The sequence below is a fragment of the Myotis yumanensis genome, unplaced genomic scaffold (genome assembly GCF_028538775.1).
Source record: "Myotis yumanensis isolate MYYU_CA2020_CCGP unplaced genomic scaffold, mMyoYum1.0.hap1 SCAF_3, whole genome shotgun sequence".
NCBI classification, from domain to species: Eukaryota; Metazoa; Chordata; class Mammalia; order Chiroptera; family Vespertilionidae; genus Myotis; species Myotis yumanensis.
This window is the reverse complement of record NW_027223754.1, coordinates 118,831,649-118,851,339: the sequence shown is the minus strand read 5'-3', so window position 1 is coordinate 118,851,339 and position 19,691 is coordinate 118,831,649. Positions and strand designations below refer to the sequence as shown.

General features: G+C 47.9%; 1 protein-coding gene across 1 annotated transcript in view; it reads left to right on the top strand.

Annotated features, from left to right (window-relative positions):
• Window positions 1–19,691, top strand: part of CACNA1C (calcium voltage-gated channel subunit alpha1 C) — a 691,490-nt gene that overhangs the window by 520,518 nt on the left and 151,281 nt on the right. Inside the window, exons 8-9 of the mRNA XM_070409470.1 lie at window positions 1,137–1,240; window positions 8,669–8,841. Coding sequence (XP_070265571.1) covers window positions 1,137–1,240; window positions 8,669–8,841 — 277 coding nt within the window. The remainder of the gene's footprint in view (window positions 1–1,136; window positions 1,241–8,668; window positions 8,842–19,691) is intronic.

Here is a 19,691-nt window from a genome sequence, read left to right as displayed (position 1 = left end):
CGAAATCAGTGGTTCTCAACCTTCTGGCCCTTTAAATACAGTTCCTCATGTTGTGACCCAACTATAAAATTATTTTCTTTGCTACTTCATAACTGTAATGTTGGTACTGTTATGAATCGTAATGTAAATATCTGACATGCAGGATGGTCTTAGGTGACCCCTGTGAAAGGGTCGTTCGACCGCCAAAGGGGTTGTGACCCACAGGTTGAGAACCGCTGCTCTAAATGCTGGGCCCAGCTCAGGTCCAGGTGGCAGGCCCCATTGGGAAGGTCTCCTTCCCCCACATCCTGGAAGGTTCCAGGTCTCTGGCTCTAGCAGTAAGAGCTGAGGCACATCCAACACCAAGCTCGGATGCAGTGGAAGATTTAATGTCACGTAAACCCAAGTGATTTAAAATCATTCCTTGCTGAAGGAATTATTTTTTGAGGCAACTCACCTTCTTAGACAAGTGGATAGAAAACATTGGGGAATTTTTTTTTGTTCCAGAAAATAAAATAACAGAGAGAACCAGACAAGATCTCTCTTAAGGCAGAGCCTGCAAAAGTCCCTGACAGTTCAGGTCAAGGCCATAAGTATTCTGAATATCGGTGATGCAGGGGTAGCCATGGGCTCTGACCCACATAGACAGACACCAAGGTCAGCCCCAGTCGTCTCCTCCAGTTTCTCTCCACTGCCTCTCTACCTGCCTCCTCGCTTTGACTCAGTTCTGCTTTCCCTCTTTCCTAACTTTCCTTCATCTTTCCAGATGCAGGACGCTATGGGCTATGAGTTACCCTGGGTGTATTTTGTCAGTCTGGTCATCTTTGGATCCTTTTTCGTTCTAAATCTGGTTCTCGGTGTGTTGAGCGGGTAAGCTGACCATTTCTATGTCCTCCTTACAATGCAGCCGAGCAAGGTCCCAGGTTCCACTCTGTCCATCGCCAGGATCCTCAGGGATGGGACCCTAAGAGGCCCAGGAAAACCAGGGGAAAACCCCAAATTCTGACCCATTGGCGGGCAGGCTGTTTGGCCTCTGATTTTCACCTAGAGGACCGGGGTCCTGGCGTTGCATGGGTCGGTGTCTGGAGCCAACGATGGGTGCTGGGCCATGCTCGACTGCTGTGTGCACCTCACTAACTATCATTCCGTTCTTCCAGGTCAATGATGCCGTAGGAAGGGACTGGCCCTGGATCTATTTTGTTACACTAATCATCATAGGGTCATTTTTTGTACTTAACTTGGTTCTCGGTGTCCTTAGCGGGTAAGCAGGACCAAGGAAAAAGGTCTTGATTTTTCCATTTTATTTACTCTTTCTGCTATTCCTGGCTTTATTCTTTTACTGGCTCTGATGAACCTGGGATAAGGGGCCACCTCAGGAGCCTTGAAGTGAATGTCCTTGGCCTGGCTGGGCAGAGGGTCAAATGTACAAATGATAAATTCTTTGGTTCAGGCTCCACCGGGAGATGCCGTGGCCCACCTGTCTCCTGCCAACTCATCCAAGCCCCTCCCTCTCTCAAGCAGCTGCTTGGGTAGGCAGGTGCTTCTTGTACCTGAGGAGCAGCATGGCGACACCGTGGCCCGGGGAGGCTTTGGCAGCTGGAATTGGAGGGAAGAGTCGCAGACTGTGCTTCAGCATATGCAGCAGTCCTGCAGAGGGGCCTTGCCTGACCATCGGGCCAGTCCCAGTGTGTGCCCGGCTCACAGTAAAGATGAGGGAGCCAGGGTAATGAGAGTTTCAGTGTTGAACCAGGGTAATAAGAGTTTGATTTAAACTACAAATAAGCAAATGCAGACTAAATATATAATTCCCTTTGATTCTAATTCATGGACTGAGCAGTCCATGTCTGAATGAAAAGGGCACTTAGCTCTTTGAAGCCCTAGATTATTTGAGAACTGAGGAGAAGCAATGTACAATGGGGCCTTGACTTAGGAGTGTCCCGACTAACGAGTTTTTTGAAATACCAGCTGTCTCTCGGCCAATTTTTTGCATTGAGTTGACAGAGTAATTTGAGTTAACTAGCTCCTTAACGAGCTCCTTAACAAGCTCAGTCTCTGAACGAATTAAACTCGTAAGTCAAGGCCCCACTGTAGTTTCCTTTCAGTTTATCTACTTGGCTCCACGTATAAAGCCTGCTTGATTTTGGCCTTTGCTCAGATGAAGTTAGAAAGTGGTAGAAGCAGCAGAGGTACGGGGTATCGAGGAGCCCTGGGGATGGCTGCCTTTGCCATGGGACTCACTGGATTTCCTCAGTCCACTTTCCTCATAAGCCCACCCAGCCGTGCCAAGGCCTAACACCTAAATGCTCCTGGTAGCCTGCTCCTGGGTGTCACGCTCTGCTGCCTTGGCTAGGAGGGAGGGGTGCAGTCTATTTCTGCTCTGCTCCAGACAGGTCAGCTGCTTTGAATAGCCTATCCTAGATCTCTAGGGACATTAATTCTGGGGGAAAGTCAGGGATAGGGAGAAAGATTGATCTTCATTTTTACTCAGTAATAAACCAGGAATGGCTACTCCCACCTCCTGCCACAGCCTAATGCGATGCAGGAGCAACAGGTTTAATCTTAGGAACTGGGTGAAGGAAGGACTCTGCTTCCACCCTCACCCTTTCCCCTGGTAGGTGGCTTGTTAGAGACTTTGATGACATCATGCCTCTGCCAAGGTAAGACCACACAGGAAACGAGGGTATTCCCTCAGGGGTAAGAGTGATGAGGACAAGAGAAGCCTCTGATTAGCTGCCTGGAAGGTGGAAGGGCTTACATATTTGTGTTCCAACACGAGAAAATGCCCCTGGGTTTCTATGTAAATCACCAAGGAAAGCATGGAAATCAGCTTCATCCCCCACTGAAGACAGAAATTTAGATATCCCAGCCCTGCACTTGCTGGAAGCATTATGTTGAGCGATGTCACCTCTTTAAGCTTTAGTTCCCCATCAGAAAACATCAAGATAACAATAGGTTGTTGGGATGATAAAGTAAGATCATTTATGTGAAATACTTAGCATATAGTAAATGCTCAGTAATAGTGCTACCATTACAATGGTTATTGCTTACTTAGTGACTATCATAACTGGAATTAGTGACTAGAATCATCAAAAGTTAGATTTTAAAGATGAGGAAAGTGAGCCCAGAGGTGTTAAGCGACTTGCATGGTGTCACTTGGTTGGTAAATAGCAGAACAAGGCTCCCATCTTCCCATCATTGCCCATTGGGTACACATTGAATGACCTTGAACTGAAATACAACCCAGAGCTCTGAACCTCTAGAAAAATTTCTAATGATTCCATTTTCTTCCCCCAGAAACTAGAAACAAATCTAAGGGAAATACGCCTACCCCACCCTGGAATCGGGTTTGGAGAGTGGGAACTAGACTACAAACACCCCTCCTCAAGCAGAGAACCTGCCCATAGTCCTTGCCCCACAAGAAAAATCATCTTCCTGGTGGTATCAGAGCAAAGATGTCAGCTGTCAGCAGCTGCTGACCTGAGAGAAAAGCTGTTGGAGACCTGGCCTGGCTCCATCCCAGTGAGAGGGTGTGTAAAACACCAGCCCAAAGCCTGGCAAGTAGTAACACTCAGAGCGTGTGTGGACTCTGAACAGGAGCACCTTGCGTCCTTGGTCCGCAGTGGTGTCCTGGAGACCTTCCCCGCACCTGCTCCCTGACCTTCCCTGAGCAGTGCCTGCTGCTCAGAGCTCCGCAACATCTGACAGAACTTCGCCCAAGGCCTCCTGGGCCCCTGGGCACACCCTCTGCTGATACAAAAAAATGTTCGCGGGCGAGTGGCTCCCCTTCCTGGGTTAAGGAACCCTTTCTAACCTGTCGAGAGAGCCAGCCAACCTGAATGGGCCACCCTGAGTCCATGAAGTGACATGGACTCAGGCTCCTGCTGCCTGACTAGCTGGTGGTGGCAGGTTTGGGTTTGAATCAGTGTCTAGGCAGGACCACAGGAATGCAGCAAACTCCCACTTATTCATCAGTCAGACTCCTGGGTAAGCCAACCTGCCGGAAGCATTCAGGGAAGTCTCAGAGCCCATGAAACTCACTGCAGCAATGAGGCATGACCAGGAGCCAGCATTCTCTGTCAGGCTCTGTCCCGGGAGCATCAGGTAGATTAACTCATGCAGTGCCCCCAACAACCCTCTAAGCTAGTGCTGTTCACACCTCCATGTTAGAGAGAAGAAAAGTGAGCTTTCCATGAATTCCTACCTCACTCCTGACAGGTTAAAGGGGAGGATCCAGGTTAAATCTAAGCGATGTGAACCCATAACCCCTATTCCTGACCTCCATGTTATACTGTCCCCCAACCAGTTTGGCTGGTTAATCCTATGTCCTGAAGTTATAGTAAAAAAGGAGAGAGATGAAGAGCGGAACTGCCGTGAGGAAGGGCGAGAGAGCAGGCAGCAGCCCTGGTCCATGGTAGGCTCCTGGAACAGCCAGCGGGAGCAGAGTCCCAGGAGGAAGGTGGAGAGCCAGCGCCGGAGGCTGCAGCAGGGCAGGGCTGTTCAGCATAGGGGCTGGCAGCCAGCAAGTCCTAACAGTCCCTCAGAGAGAGCAGCCCCCACTCAGCAGCACTGCAGGCTTGGAGCATTCTGAGACTGGGGGCATCAGCCTACAGCTGTCAGTTAAGAGCAACTCACGTTCAAATTATGTCCCTTGGCACCAAGAAAAGGTTAAAGTGTGCTTGGAGCTTGCCGCTCATGAAGGTAGGGAAGATGACACTCCATGAAGCTTCCATTTAAAAGGTGGGAATCAGAAATGTTGGTCTTCAGAGGGTCCTTTGGGTGTTCTTCATCTAGGATACTCATATATCCTGACAGGGCTGGGTAGTGTCAGTGGAAAGAATTTACATGTTCATTACCTATTGGTCCTCGCAGGCCTGGTATTATAGATATGAATCAGGTTATATTTGTGTTCCCCTTGAGAAGGCTCACCCTCCAGCCTATCAGAATTACAACAGCAGTGACGGTGAGAGTCTCAAAACTGCACTGGATGCTGTAATCAGTTGCAAGTCCCTGGACTCTGGAATCCAGTCACTTTTTGTTTTTAAGTGATTGTGAACAGAGGGCTTCGGACATGTGCCTCCAGTTGACAAGGGGCCCAGTACCGCTAGGTGGGTAGGCATCCAGTTCTTTTCCCCTGGGGAGATGTGCACGTCTCTCTCCCCCCAAAGCAGAGAGCCGGGTAGGTAAGCATGTTACCACCTGAAGGCATAATTGGACCATGGCACAACACCCAGCTCTGGGTGGAAGCAGGAGAAAGGCCAGGGTGAACATGCCTTGTGGTGGAAGCAGAAGAGATGGCAGCATAGACAGTTGATTCTCATTATTCTGTGGTGTCCCCACAAATGCTGAGTGTCAATCCCGAACCATTGGTCTCAGGAGAGATACAGGGTGAGGTTCCTGCTAGTCTCTGATCACACCATTTTAATCAAGTGATCAGTACATAACTGTGCATTTTGTGTGTTTCTCTTTAAATACACTTTATTTAATACACATTGTTGATTCATTAACATTGAACTTATGGCCAACAGCACTGTAACTCATGCCTGAACAATGCTCATCTAGCATATGTATTTTCTCCAGGAGGCAACTCACAGCCTTCTTGCACTCAGGACACTGGACAGCACTTCAGCACTATGCTTGGGGGCCATTTAAACAGCAGAATCATCAACAAAAACACAAAAGTGGCAATGAGCAGACCATAAAAACTGTGGCAATAAACAGACCATAAAAAGGAGACCTCTGTTCACAGTCTGAGAGCAGAAACAAGAAGGCAACGGGTCACCTTGTCTGACCTCAGCTGGGGCTGTGACTCAGTTTTCTTCCATTTTACAGATGTCTGCAGAAGACCTCACAGGCACACGAGTAATTGACTTGGGGTTGCAAATAAAGTTTAGCAAGTAGGCAAATTCGCAAATACAGAATCTGTGAATAATGAGGCTCGACTGTATGGATCACAGAGGGCCTAGAGCACCAGCCATCGGTATTGAGGATTTTCCACTTGCACATCCCTGTGCTCGCTTTACATTAGTGAGTGCTGGTCCTCTGGCTCTCCACCCCACCCTCATTTTTCATGTTGGCCCTTGCTGGCCAGAGAAGTGCTTCTGCCTATGACAAATCCCACAGCTGTGACTGATTGTCTAGCCGACTTGGTCCCTGGGCCCAGCACAGCCCGACAGGCTGGGGCTTCATGTCTTCATTAGCTCAGTCCCCAGAGCAGGTGCCTGGCTGGCATCCAGGCGAGGAGATAAAAGAGAGCCAGGCACTGCCACCCAGAAAAATCCCTTACTGCATGGGGTCTGGATGGGGGAAACCTGGCTTACCTTCCATTCGACTGTAGTGTGATTGTGTCCCATGACCCCTGGAAGCCAAGGGGAGCCACAGGCTTCCGATCTGACCCTGCCACTTTTCTATCCCCTTCACACCCCCCACACAGCTCAGTTTTCTTTCATCACAGGGATGTTTGATGTTTACTTTGAGTCCCCAGAGGGTACCACCGATGGTGAGTTTTATTCCACAGGGCAGATGCTGTAATAGGTCTGGGTCAATTGTCCCTACTCCAGTTGGGCCCCAGTCCTATCCTCCCAACCCTAGAAGAAGGATGGGTAGTTGTTTTAGAACTAGAACTTGAACCCTCTGCAAAATATCCCAAAAGAGCCTAAATAAACCCTCAGCTATTTAGTCACCTTACAACTCAAACCCACTCCATGGGAGAGGGATGGAGGTGCAAATGCGTGTGGGCAGAAAGAGAGCCGAGAGAGGGGCTTTGAAGTATAGTTTTGGAGCTGATTCTCACAGGGAGGGAACTTCTATATGAAGTGACTGTCTCCAGAGAGCAGGCCCGCGACCCTGGGGCAGTGTGACTAGGTACAGAGGTGTGACTAGGCAGGTGGCTGGTATCTTTCCTTGTCCACCTCAATAACAAAAGGACAGCTGGGCAAAGCAGAGCAAGGCCTCCATCGTCACTGCAAGCTGTTAATCTGGCCCCTTTTCCTTGGCATTAAACTCCCTGGGAAGGAAATGAAGGTACCCACCAGTTGGCAGGAAGCCCGATGAAAAACAAGTTCAGTCCAATTAGAATTCAATCAAATTTAGGAAGAAAATTCCATCCAAACCAGAGCACCATTAAGGCAGCAGTTGAAGAGAACTCGTTAGCTTGAGAGCTCCCACATCTCCCAATTAAGAAGTTCCCTAGACCACTTCCAGCCCCAACCCCATTCACCATAAAAATGGTGAGCTCTAACACCCGTGCTCTCCAAAGCAGCACTAGCAAAATGCGCATAGCAGCCGGTGGGTGTGGTGAGAGAGCCAGCTAATGTCACCCAGTGGATTCCGGGGCTGAGCCTGTACCCACTATGGTTTGTTGGTGTGTCCTTTCTTCCAAGGTGCTTCTGTAGAGTGTCTGGCTTATGCAAGGAATTCTTTCAAGGTGGTTTCTGCAGCCGCCTGCCATGAACTACACCTTTACTGGTGAGAGAAGGAGGAATCATATTTCTAAGAATTAAACAAGATGCCCAATGCAACACACACACACACACACACCACTGAGGGCCCCATTCCCCATAGACTGAGTATCAAGCAGAGAAATGCTCCTGTGTACAATTTGAGAAGAAAAGACACAAACTTGCTTGGCAAGTTAAGAACTAGCCTTCCTGATCACAGCCTTCTGCTGCCAGCCCTGCCTTGCTAGGAAAGTGAATTTGAAATCAGAGAGAAATAAGGACAGAATCATAGAAAATAAATAGCCCTTCTGTCAAATTTTTCAGCAGGCCCTTCTTTTGTCAAACTCCAATTCAATTCCAATTTCTTCTCATTATTACTTTAAACTGAACGCATCATTTAACTTTTATATCATCTTGATTTTATGTATTTTTCCATTATGATTAGATTTCTTTTTTAACCTAAAAGGCAGCTCCCAGGACATTTTCTTGTGTTTGGAACCCTCATTGTCTCCATGTGAGAAAGCACTTTCTCTAGATTAGAAATCCTCCCAGGCAGCTAAGAGAGGCAGGAAGAGCCCTATTCATAAGAATAGAGAAGGAGGGGGTTCATTCCCCTGGGTCTCAAATCAGTGGTGCACTGATACATACTTAACAATTGGCTCTTTAGGGGAGAAAGCCCTGGTTTATAACATTTGCCAATTCCCATGGTGTAAATATTCCCACCATGGCCAATTTCAAGCCACCACAGAGGCCTCACTGAAGCCAGAGTTGGGAAGAGCCATGTACAGGTGGCTCTCAGAAGCCACTGTGGTTGAGCAGGCTTCAGCACACCAGGCTCCTACACCTTTTGTCACCCAGAGGCTCTTGAGACTTTTCTCCTGCCGTCCAAAGCCGGGGAAAGGCGAATGCATGTTCTGTACTGTTGTGGAGGTTTTTTTGGTTACTATTCGAAGGAGTTTTCGGGTCATTGGAGAACAGTTGTTATTGAAGGCAGAGCCTGTAATCATGATCCAGGAAAAAGGGAAATGGGTTTTGTCTCTCCCATTCAGTGACTCCTTCTATTTATGTGAGAGTCAAGACATAACCTGGGATGGCTAGAGAAAGCTATCTGTGGAAGTTGGGGCATGTGGGCAGGCTTCCTAGTGCAAAGCCATCCTCACTTTTGTTTCCCTTTGTCTCCATCTCTCCTTCATGCCCCACCCACGCCCTCCTTCCATGCACTCCCTGCCCTGCCCACTCCACTCTCTCTCCAGAGAGTTCTCCAAAGAGAGGGAGAAGGCCAAGGCTCGGGGGGATTTCCAAAAGCTACGAGAGAAGCAACAACTGGAAGAGGACCTGAAAGGCTATCTGGACTGGATCACACAGGCGGAAGACATTGACCCTGAGAACGAGGACGAAGGCATGGATGAGGAGAAACCCCGAAACAGTGAGCAGCATCCTCTGTCTTGGCTGGGTTCTGGGAGAGGGAAGAGATGGTGGGAGCACAGCAGAAACCTTTTACCACCAACCTTTCTTTACAGTTGTCCTCCTGGAACAACATTGGTCTCATTGCTTGCAATCATTTGCTACTCATAGAAGTTAGTGAAATAACTGTGATTGATCTGTAAAGCCTCATTTTCTTTTAGGATCTTTGATCTTAAAGACAGTTTAGATTTTGCTAAGGTGTACTCTTTATTTTTAAATCAGACATCCTCCTCTGGGCTCCATCTCTTTGGGCAGAGGGCAGGCTCCTGCACAGGCTTGTTCAAAGAATGCTTTCCACCAAGCAGCTCCCTAGAAAGCAGGAACCTCACCCCTTTTGGAGCAGATTTCCAAGCTCCATTGTGCTTTCTCAGGAAAAGCAGCCAAAGGTTTCTCTTAAAGGAGGTTAGATTCAAAGTACTAAATGGGAAGACTGAGGAAGCCTAGAGGCATTTGACAGGTTATAGAAACTGAGCTAAATCCCTTCCTCTGGGGCTGCACGGGGCAGGCTCTCACCAGATTAGCCCAGTGGATCTCAAAGTGTGGTCCCTGGACCTGCAGCACCCGGGAAGTTACTAGAAATGCAAACTCAGGCTGCACTTCAGATCTGCTGGCTCAGAGATCCCGGGGTGGGGCCCAGCAATTGGTTTGAACAGCCTGCAGATGATGGAGCTGCCGGGTACATTTGAGAACCACTGGGTTAGGTCCGACTATTCTCCCTGTTTCATTGGACCTCCATCTCTCTGATGACCACGCACTTGCCTCCTCTCTCTGGGTGCACTCTTTCCCTTTCATTTTGCATGTTTGAATAGGTGTGTTTCTTCCTCAAGCAGCATAACTTGAAAACATGCTCCTGAACCTTGAGCATCTAGGGTAGTCAGGAACCGAACAGGTTAAAAAGCCAGCAAGATGGTTGCTGTATGGAGACAGGCAGGTAAGGTGGGCAGCCAGAAACATTCCCTGAGTGGAAGGGAGGTGACAGTACCCACCGGGTCTCAGGGAGGCTGATGGAGGGAAGCAGGACGCTGCTATGGATCAGGTGCTTCTCTCCTTAAGGAACCAGGAAGGCGCAGGACTGCCGGGCCAGCTGCCCTGAGAAAAGCACGGTCTTCCCATCAGCTGTGAAATCCCTGTGTATGCAGACATGTGTATACATATATATCCTAGCACATACATGTAAATACAGTGAGTCCAGTTTCTCGGCCTTATAGTAGGCATGAGTTATGTCCATGTTTTCAAACTCCCGACAGATTTCTGTGAGTTTCTGCTCATTAGCACCTGAGTCCTGATGGGGGATCTAGAGGAGGATCGAGTGGAGGAAGTGGGAAAGGAGCCAGCAAAGGTTTAGCTGCAGAGACCGCTAGAACCCTCCACCAATGCTCCCTTTCTGATCGCTGCTCAAGGGGAAACTCAAAATTAAAACACACAAACAACAGGGACTGGTAATGACATAATTTAATAACGTAAGGAGGCAGGTTGAAAGACAAGGCTTTCAATGAATTGTAATAGTGAGCAATGGTGCCACTGGGGTCTTTCTGGGAAAATGCTTGGCAGATTCTATTATACTATTACTGGAACTGTGGTGTAGTTAGTTTGTGGCACGGAGTGGTACAGTAGATAAGCACCACAGAGAAGCTTACCTCTGAAACACAGAAACTGGCATCTTGGCCCCTCTCCATCCTAAGTCAGGGCAGAGGCCCAGTGTCATGATTAATGCTGATGAGCAAGTTTCTTAGCATATTATTAAAAATGAGCAGCATCCACTACTTGCTTAGCAGTCAGTTGTGGTCCACAGACACACATAGTTATTCTATTCTCTGCCTAAAGCAAGAGCTCCCTAGATGGGTGCTGCTTCCCTGTCCTGACCATTAAATGAATAAATTCCAAGGCATTCCTAGCATGGAGAATTCTTTGCCGCTGGACCAGATCACGTGGACAAGGCCTGTCCCCCGACATTTCTGGCCAGGCTTTGGGATGAGCGTGATGAACTGCCTAATCCAGTGGACAGAACCTCTGCCAAGATTTTCAGAAGTCCGAATATGGATGAAATCAGACTCTGGAGACTGCTGTCCCTCCCTCCATGTACTCCTTCCTGATGACTGGAGGAGCCTTTGCTGTCTGCTTCTGGTCCTCAGCCAGCCTTGTCCTGGGAGAACACAGCGGGAGCCTGCCACCTTCAATTGTTGAAATGGTGCTAGAACAGTCCTACTGGGGTGGGGCAAGGAAATGAGTCTATAAAAAAGCAAGATGAAGAGTAAAATAGACCCATGCAATGAAATGGATATGAGAGATGTAGTAATGGAGCCAGGAAACCAGTCCAAAGGACTGTGTCTATTGGGGAAGTCCAATAAAAGCAGTGATTAAATTATTAGGGAATTGGCAACCTAATAGATTTTCAGAAAAGGCAAGCGTATGGCTCAGGAACTATATTCTTGTCTTCAAAACTTCATAGTTTGCCCTTTGAAGCAAACACAAGGGGAGAAATGCTGCTATAATTTATATGTATGTTTCAATTAAAGTAGTATCTTAGCCTTTGAAATTGCTAAAAATTTATAATATAGTAAGCTCTGCCAGTTCTTTTCAGCTCAAAAACAAAGTAGTCTTTTAAGAAAAAAGGCATCATCACTATTCATCAACGGCTCTGGCAACTTCTGTTCTTCCCTGGGCAGAAGGCGGGTCAGCACCTGCCAGATGCTGCTGGAGTAGGACATGGTGACAGAGAGGTGGCACCAGGGCAGGACAGTAAGCATACCTGCAGGAGCCCAATCATGCACTTCTCCTAGGAAAAGCTACAAACACCATGGAGGAAATAGGAAGAGCAGTAGTAGAGAAGACAGAGAGCAAGGGCACAGTTAGGAGGTACTTCTAAGTAATTAGAGTAATGATGTAGCTGGTAAACTACACCCAAAAAACATGTTCCAGTTTATGCTTCCACCCATCCATCCACTCATTAAAGTCTGCTCTGTGCCAGACACTGTTTCAGGTGCAGGGGGTATAGCAATGAGCAAAACAGTAAAAAAATCCCTGCCCTCATGGAACTTACCTCCTAGTGGGGAGACATACCAATTAAATGGTATGTCAGAGAGTGATAAGTGCCATGGAGAAGGTGAAATACGAGAGGGAGACAGAAGTGCTGAGAGGTTGTAATTTAGGTGGGGTGCTCAGAAGTACCTCACTGAGAAGGTGGCATTTGAATGAAGACTTGAAGGCAGTAAGGAAATATATATATATTCGGGGAAAGAGCATTCTGGGCAGAGGGAGCAGCCTGTGGAAAGGCCTCAAGGGAGAAGCAGAGCTGATGTATTTGAGGAGCAGAGAGGAAGCTAATGTGACTAGAGGGCAGTGAGTAAGGGGGAGAGAGGTAGGTGATGAAGTCCAAGGTAACCAGGACGTGGACCATGAGACTCACTGTAAGAACTTGGGCTTTTCCGAGGAGTGAGCTAGGAAGCCACTGAGAGTTTTTAGCTGAGAAGTGCTATGACTTGACCCACGTTTACCAGGAACTCTCTGGGTGCAATCTGCAGAATGGAATGGAGGTGGGCAAGGGCGAAGCAGGGAGCCGGGGGAGGGGTTGGGGCTCCTGCCTCAAGAGACCATGACACCTTGTCCTGGTATCAGTGAGGTAATACAGTGAGGCCCCACATTGTCCTGGTAACAATGAGGTGACACAGTGAGGCTCCATGTTGTCCTGGTAACAATGAGGTGATACAGTGGGGCTCCACATTGTCCTGGTAACAATGAGGTGATACAGTGAGGCTCCATGTTGCCCTGGTAACAATGAGGTGATACAGAAAGGCTCCAGAATGACATAATTTGCTGGCGTATCAGATATAAGATGTGTGTATGAGAGAGAGAGAAAAAAAAAACCAGAAGTTTTCCAGGTGATTGTCTAAACAGCAGAAAGTATGGCATCCTCATGTACTGATCCAGGGGAGCTACGAGAGGAATAGGTGTCAGGGCAGGAATATTAGGAAAAGTCTCACACCCAGACGTTTGAAATGGCTATTTGACATCCAAATGCAGATGGTGTGTAGGCAGTTGGGAATTCATCTGAGGTCTGGGACAAATTATATTTTGAGAAGTCAACAACATATAGAAGGCATTTAAACCTATTTGCCTGGATGAGATCACTTGCGGAGTAGTATGGAGAGAAATGGGAGAGGCCAGCACTGCCCCGGCCTTTCCCACCTCTACTGATGTGTGGAGGCTGGGGTATAAGGAAGAGCCAGCAGAGAAGATAGAAGGGCATGGCAGAGAGGAGGTAGGAAAGGCCAGGGCAGTGTTGCTGAGAGGCAAGTATGGTGGGCGCGGGGAACTCATTACTGGGCTTAGCAGTGTGGGGTCACTGGTGCCTTGACAAGAGCTGCTCGGTGCCACGGTGACGCCCAGAGCTTGAGGGCAAACAGAGTCCTATTTCATGAGTGTCTTGAGTCTGGAGACTTTTCAGGATGGCATCACGCTGCAGACCTCCTGTTTTGGGAGCCAGTCATCTGAGGGTTTCCAGACAGAAAAGGAGAAGCACATGGCCCAGCCTAGCTGGACCCTAAGGGGTCAGCGTTCAGCCCTTCATCAGGCCCAATATGCAGCTGGTTACAGACAGCCATGGAGAATAGGACAAGATGATACTCAAGAGCCATTTTAGGGCCCAAAAAGACAGAAAAGAGGCAAAAAGGGGCATTTTTGTACCCTGTTGCCTTTTGTGCCACTTCCAGAGTGGGCGGCCTCATGGGTCTTGGCTCCACACCCCTCTGCTCGACAGGATAATGTAGAGGTCTTTCCCCTCCCTCTGAGCAGCAATGAACATCCCTTTTAAAGGCACCAACTACAAAACTGTCGCTGCTGCACAGGTCATTGTCATCAGCAGAGAAGCACTGTTGCAAGGCACATGGTCCATTTCCTGGCTCGAATGCCGCATCTGAGAGAAGGCCAGCCATGAAGAAAGATAAAGATGGAATTCTTTCTTTCTTCCTCCTCCTCAAGATAAAAAAAATGCATTTATTAAACATCTATCCATATAGGAACCTCTCGCTCATGTCATTAAGACAATTTAAAGGCTTCCCCAGCCCTCTAAAGCTTATAGTATAAGATAGATCCCTCCATAGTTATCAGTTCCTACATTCAATCAATTGCCAAGTCTATCAATTGACCTCCTAGAAAGTCCCTCTTGCCTTCCCCCTGCTCTCCTCTCCACCTCTGTTCCCCTAGACCAGCAGCCACCTGCCTGCCCTGCTCCCCAGCACTGCTCACACATATCTAGTACAATGTAGGCCAGCCGGTCTTCCTAGAGTTGACATGTCATTCCCTTGTCAAAAGCTTTGGCTGTCTCTCCATAGCTACAAAATAAAGCCTGGCAGATGGCAATAGCTGGTGCATAATGGGAAAATTAAATGCTCCTCACCTTGCAAACAAACTCCCCCAGGGTGGATCCCGTGGTACACAGAATTTTAGAACTGGACACTTGTTCAGGGGTCATATAGTTAAATTCTCTCATTTTACAGATGGGAAAAAAATGAGGTTTGGAGAAAGTAAGGTAATTAGCCAAAAGAAACTCTGAAACCAATTATAAACTTCTTGTCTTTACATAGATGTGTTCAACATCACTAGTCATTAGGGAAATGCAAATTTAGACCATCATGACACCTATAAGAACAGATAAAATAAAAATTCATGACAGCACTAAACTTGGGTGAGGATGTGAAGAACCAGGATCACTTATCCATTATTGGTTGGAACAGAGAATTGTACAGGCATTCTGGAAAAGAGTCTGGCCATTTCTTTAAAAATCTAAATATATACTTACTTAGCAGTTACATTCTTAGCAATTTACCCCAGAAAATGAAAAGCTATGACCACATAAAAATATGGGCACAGTTATTCATAGCAGCTTTATTTGTAATAGCCCCAAACTGCAAACAATCAAAATAGACTTCCATGGATAAATGTTTAAACAATGGTACATCCACACTATGGAGTACTACTCAGCAATAAGAAGGAATAAACCAGACTGCTCCTCCTTCCAAACAGGCCTGCAATGTGCTGTTTCTGGACCTTTGTAAATCCCTCCTCCCTCCTGCCTAGAACACCCTTTACCTCTTCTACTCAGCCTGCCAACCCAATACAGAGAGTGTGTCTTCATTGACGCCCTTCCAGACCCCCACTCTCAGCACAGGCAGGTCAGAGCACCAGTGTGAGCGGGAATGGCCCAGCCCTGTTGTCATATAGAGAGCTCTCAGGAGGAAGAGTATGCTCTCGCACTCAGCATTCGGGACAGCAATTTATATTTAATAGACTTCCCTCTCCAAAAAAATGTTGAAAATTGAATCCTCTTTGAAACAAGAGAATTATGGTTCTATATCTCTACAATAGAGGCCTGGTGCACGGATTCATGCACCAGTGGGGTCCCTTGGCCTGGCCTGTGCCCTCTCACAATCTGGGACCCCTCAGGGGATGTTGGAGAGCCTGTTTCGGCCCAATCCCCACAGGCCAGGCCAAGGGACCCCACCTATGCAAAAATCCGTGCACCGGGCCTCTACTATGCATGCAAGATCTTTGGTTAATCTATTCCCACCCTCCCCCTCTCCCCTTACCTCTGAGATTCATCAGTCTGTTCCATGTTTCCATGCCTGTGCGTTGAGCATCTGACCCCTGATGGTCATTGCACGTCATAGCTACCGGATGGCTGGTCGGCCGGTCGGCCAGTCACTTAGGCTTTTATATATATAGATTCCTACCTAGTTGGCCAAATCCCCTTTGTCTTGTTCTCACTATACTCATGCTAGGCCTTTGGAGAGTGTATTGTCATTGGTGGAGTTGGTAGAAATGATTTCAGAGTTTAAAAAGTGAGCCTAGAGGAACAACCGGAAGGAGGTAGAAATAGATCCATTCAATGGTCAGTGGGACAAGGGGCATGACCTTGCTCGCTCTTGCATTCTCTCTTTGAGGGGAACCATTATTCCATAACCTGTGTGGAATTGCTTATTGGATTCTGAGGTTGGACAGTGGGCACATGTCAGCCTCTGTGGGCTCCCCTGGGCTAGAAGGCAGAGCCAGGACTAGGGCAGGAGCTAGAACAGTGATGCCGAACCTATGACACACGTGTCAGAGGTGACACGTGAACTCATTTTTTTGGTTGATTTTTCTTTTTTAAATGGCATTTAAATATATAAAATAAATATCAAAAATATAATTCTTTGTTTTACTATGGTTGCAAATATCAAAAAATTTCTATATGTGACACGGCACCAGAGTTAAGTTAGGGGTTTTTCAAAATGCTGACATGCCGAGCTCAAAAGGTTCGCCATCACTGAGCTAGATACAGATGATCTCATTTAATCCTCCAGTTAAGATCATCTCATTTGGGTACTAATATCCCCATTTTAAGGATGGGAAGACTGGGGTTCAGAGAAATTAACTTGTTCATGAAACACAGCTCAAATTTTCACCTAACCTCTGGTAGGTAGGCCGTGAGTTCAGTTCTGCAGACTCTGTAGCACACTCCCTGTACCACAGTCCCTCCCTCTGTAGCGTTCTGACTATCCTCCAGCCAGGGGGCAACTGGAAGAGCATCCTTCTGATCCCTCAGCCAGAGTAGCCTCTTCATCTCCCTTGTTATGGCATTTATCACCCTCAGTTTAATAGGCAAAGCAAGATGGATGGAGGTAAGGAGAAGAGAAGTAGGAAAACAGACCTTAGCCCTGGCCGAGTGGCTCAGTTGGTTGGAGCGTTGTCCCGTACACCACAAGGTTGTGGGTTTGATTCCAGGTTGGGGCTCGTATGAGAGGCAATCAATCAATACTTCTATCTCCCATTGATGTTTTTCTCTCTCCCCCTTCCTCTCTCTTTACAGTCAATAAAAACATTTCCTTGGGTGAGGATTTGAAAATACACACACACATACTCTATGGATCCATTTCTATAAATTTCAATAACAGATAAAATCAAGCAATAGTGTTCATGGATGTATATTTCTTTTAAAAACTGACCTTAAATGTGAACACAAAGAGGTATAGATTTGTTTGTTTTTTAAAAGGGGAGAGAGAAAAGATAAGATTTATGATTATAAAAACTATGCTTGAAGCATAAAAGCAAAAAAAATAAAAATAAAAAATAGATGTTTAACAGATTAAAACCTCCATTTGGAATGGTTTGAGAGACAGTCTTGCACGGGAGGAGGCATATCAATCATGTGACCTGTTAGTTTCTTTTCGTTTCCAGCTGCTTTTGAACTTGATTAGAGGGGTGCAGTGGTCAGCCAGCATGCTCAGGACTAGGCTGTTCCAGCTCAATGACCATCCCCTCTCCCACCTTGGCAAGTTCACTGCCCGGAACGTGGTATGATCTGACTTTGCTGATGCAGGTGTGTGAGGCACTACAGTGCAGTGGCTCTGAGACCCTGATGCTCCCAGGCACCCGGCATAGGGGACCCTGCAGGGGATCTCTGCCAGGGACAGCCTCACAGAGAGAAGTTCATTTGTGTAGTTTTGGGAGAAGTCCTGTCACCTACCTGAAGCCACAAACCCCTATGACAAATCAATCTGCCCACACAGCCTCGCCCAAGGTCAGCACCCAAAAAGTGCTGATTTGATTTTAATTTGGTGCTTTGCAAACAGATCAACACACCTGAGAGCTGAGAGTAGCTCAGCCGAGGGGGTGAAGGGGAGATGAATCATCCTATATTTCCCTCTGATCCATTTCCTCCAGTAACAAGTGCTCAGCCTCTAAACAGAGCATCCAGGATACAGTTGCCCTGGGCTCCCACCATCCTCCACTCCCTCCCGCATAAACAGGAGGTAGAAGCCCCGTGTCACATCAAGATACATTATCTGTCGGAGGCTGTTAGTGGAGGAGTGACAGCTCCTGCTTCTGTCATTGCTAATGTGGAAAGTTATCATTTGGTAATGGAAGAAGATCACCATGGACTGCGTCCCGCCATGGGGTGCGTGCACAGGAACCAGTGGGGAGAGCAGAGAAACTGGGATCACTGGCCTCAATAGGAGGCCATTGTGGGGAGACCTCTGGAGTCTACATGCTACACTGTCCTGCTTGTGTGAGAGAGACATTGGTGCACCCACTCAACACATATTAAATACCAACTGGGCACTGGGAATACCAAGGTAAATAACAGTCTGTGTCCTAAGGGGACCTACGCCTAGCTAAGGAGACAAAGGTGCAAATAAGCAGGTTGTAGCAATGAGCTGATGGCATGAACAAGGCACTGGAGAGATACAGAGGAGAGAGAATAGAAGGAGGTGGAAGGGGCTGCCCGCCCAGAGAGTGATTTCTGAGGATGGAAACAGTCAGGACAGGCCAGTTGTAATAGCAACCCCAGATCAAATCTCGCTCACTTGTTGCAGTGAGGTTGCTTCTACTCCACAGTTCACTGTGGGTTCAGTGTTGGCAGGAGGGGAAGTTCACCTCCACAATCTTCAGGGACCTGGGCTCCTTCCCTCCAGTGTCTGTACCACCTCCTGGCTGCAGAGGTCTTCCAGGATCTCTGCAGCTGGCCAGCAGAAGGGGAAAGGGAGAGGGAGCATGGGGCATGCGGGAGGGTTTGGAGGCCAGGCCTGGCAGTGTGGGCATCACCCCCATCCACAGTCCACTGGCCAGAGCACAGTTATCAGCTCCACCTAGCTTCTAGGACTGGGAAACAGTTGGCAGAGGTAACACAACTGAGCTGGGTAGAAGTGCTGCCTACAGTTGGTAGCAGTTTACAGACCAAGAGGATGAGAAAGGACGTTGTAAGCTGAGGGAGCTCCATATGTAAAGCATAGAAACAAATAATGGGGAGGAGCTGGAAGGAAGCAAAGAAGGAAAGAAGGGGCTGCGGGGGAGGGTGCACAGGGAAGAAAGCAAAGACCAAGGCAGGAGGAAGACAGAGGTCTAGTCTCAAAGGGCCTCAGAGGTGGACTTGATCCTCTGGATAAGAAGGAGGCACTGAAGAGACTGAAGTGGAGGTACAAGTTCAGTCACAAGGTCACTGTGTCCCTGGTTGTGGACAATCGGTCGGAGGGAGGGCGAAGCTGGAAGCAGGCGTATCAGTCATTTCAGAGGCTGACAGGGCTGAAATGAGAGTCGTAGGAACGGATTGCCAAGATCCTTCTTGGTCATCTGCTCCCACTGAGACAGAGTCCTGGGCTGGCAGACCCCGGCGTCTTTGGGATCAGCAGCTCATGCCACCCCAGGTCAGGGTTGGTGGATTGGCTGCAGCAGTGGCCTGTCTTCCTGAGAGCTGGCTTGCCCTGTCTGCTTAGCAGTGGGAGCCCTGTCATGCCCTTTGTCCCTTGCTGTTCAAAGGCCTGTTTTCTGTCTGTGACCATAAACACACCAACAAGCCATCCCTTCACCCTGAAAGGTACCGCTTGTAGAATTCCAAATAACTCTGCCTCCTTTAATTCTTGTCTGATGTGGCTTATGAAAAAAAAAAAATGTTGAGTTAACAGCCCCAAATCAGAGGCTTTGAGGGCTCTGCTCTTCAGGATTACATGAGCGGACGGAGAGATGGTGCCTCTGGTGACAGCCACAGGGTTCCAGAGGAGGCTTATGCTCCCGTGTGATGGGAAAGAGTCTGTCCTCTTAACAGTCCTGGCGCCCGCCCTGAGTACTGGGCTGTTCTGCATTCGGGTCACTTTGTATGTAAGCCTCATTGTTGGGCGGGGGGCGGCCAGACTGAAGCCTGGTCAGGAACAACAGAGTTTTCTAAAGGGAGTTGCTTAATGGAACGGGGCTCCCCTGGGGAGATAGATGGAATTCTTAAAAACAGAAGGGAAAATGTCAGTGTTAGGCTGGGCTGAAGGCAGCGAGAAGAGAGAAAGCTGG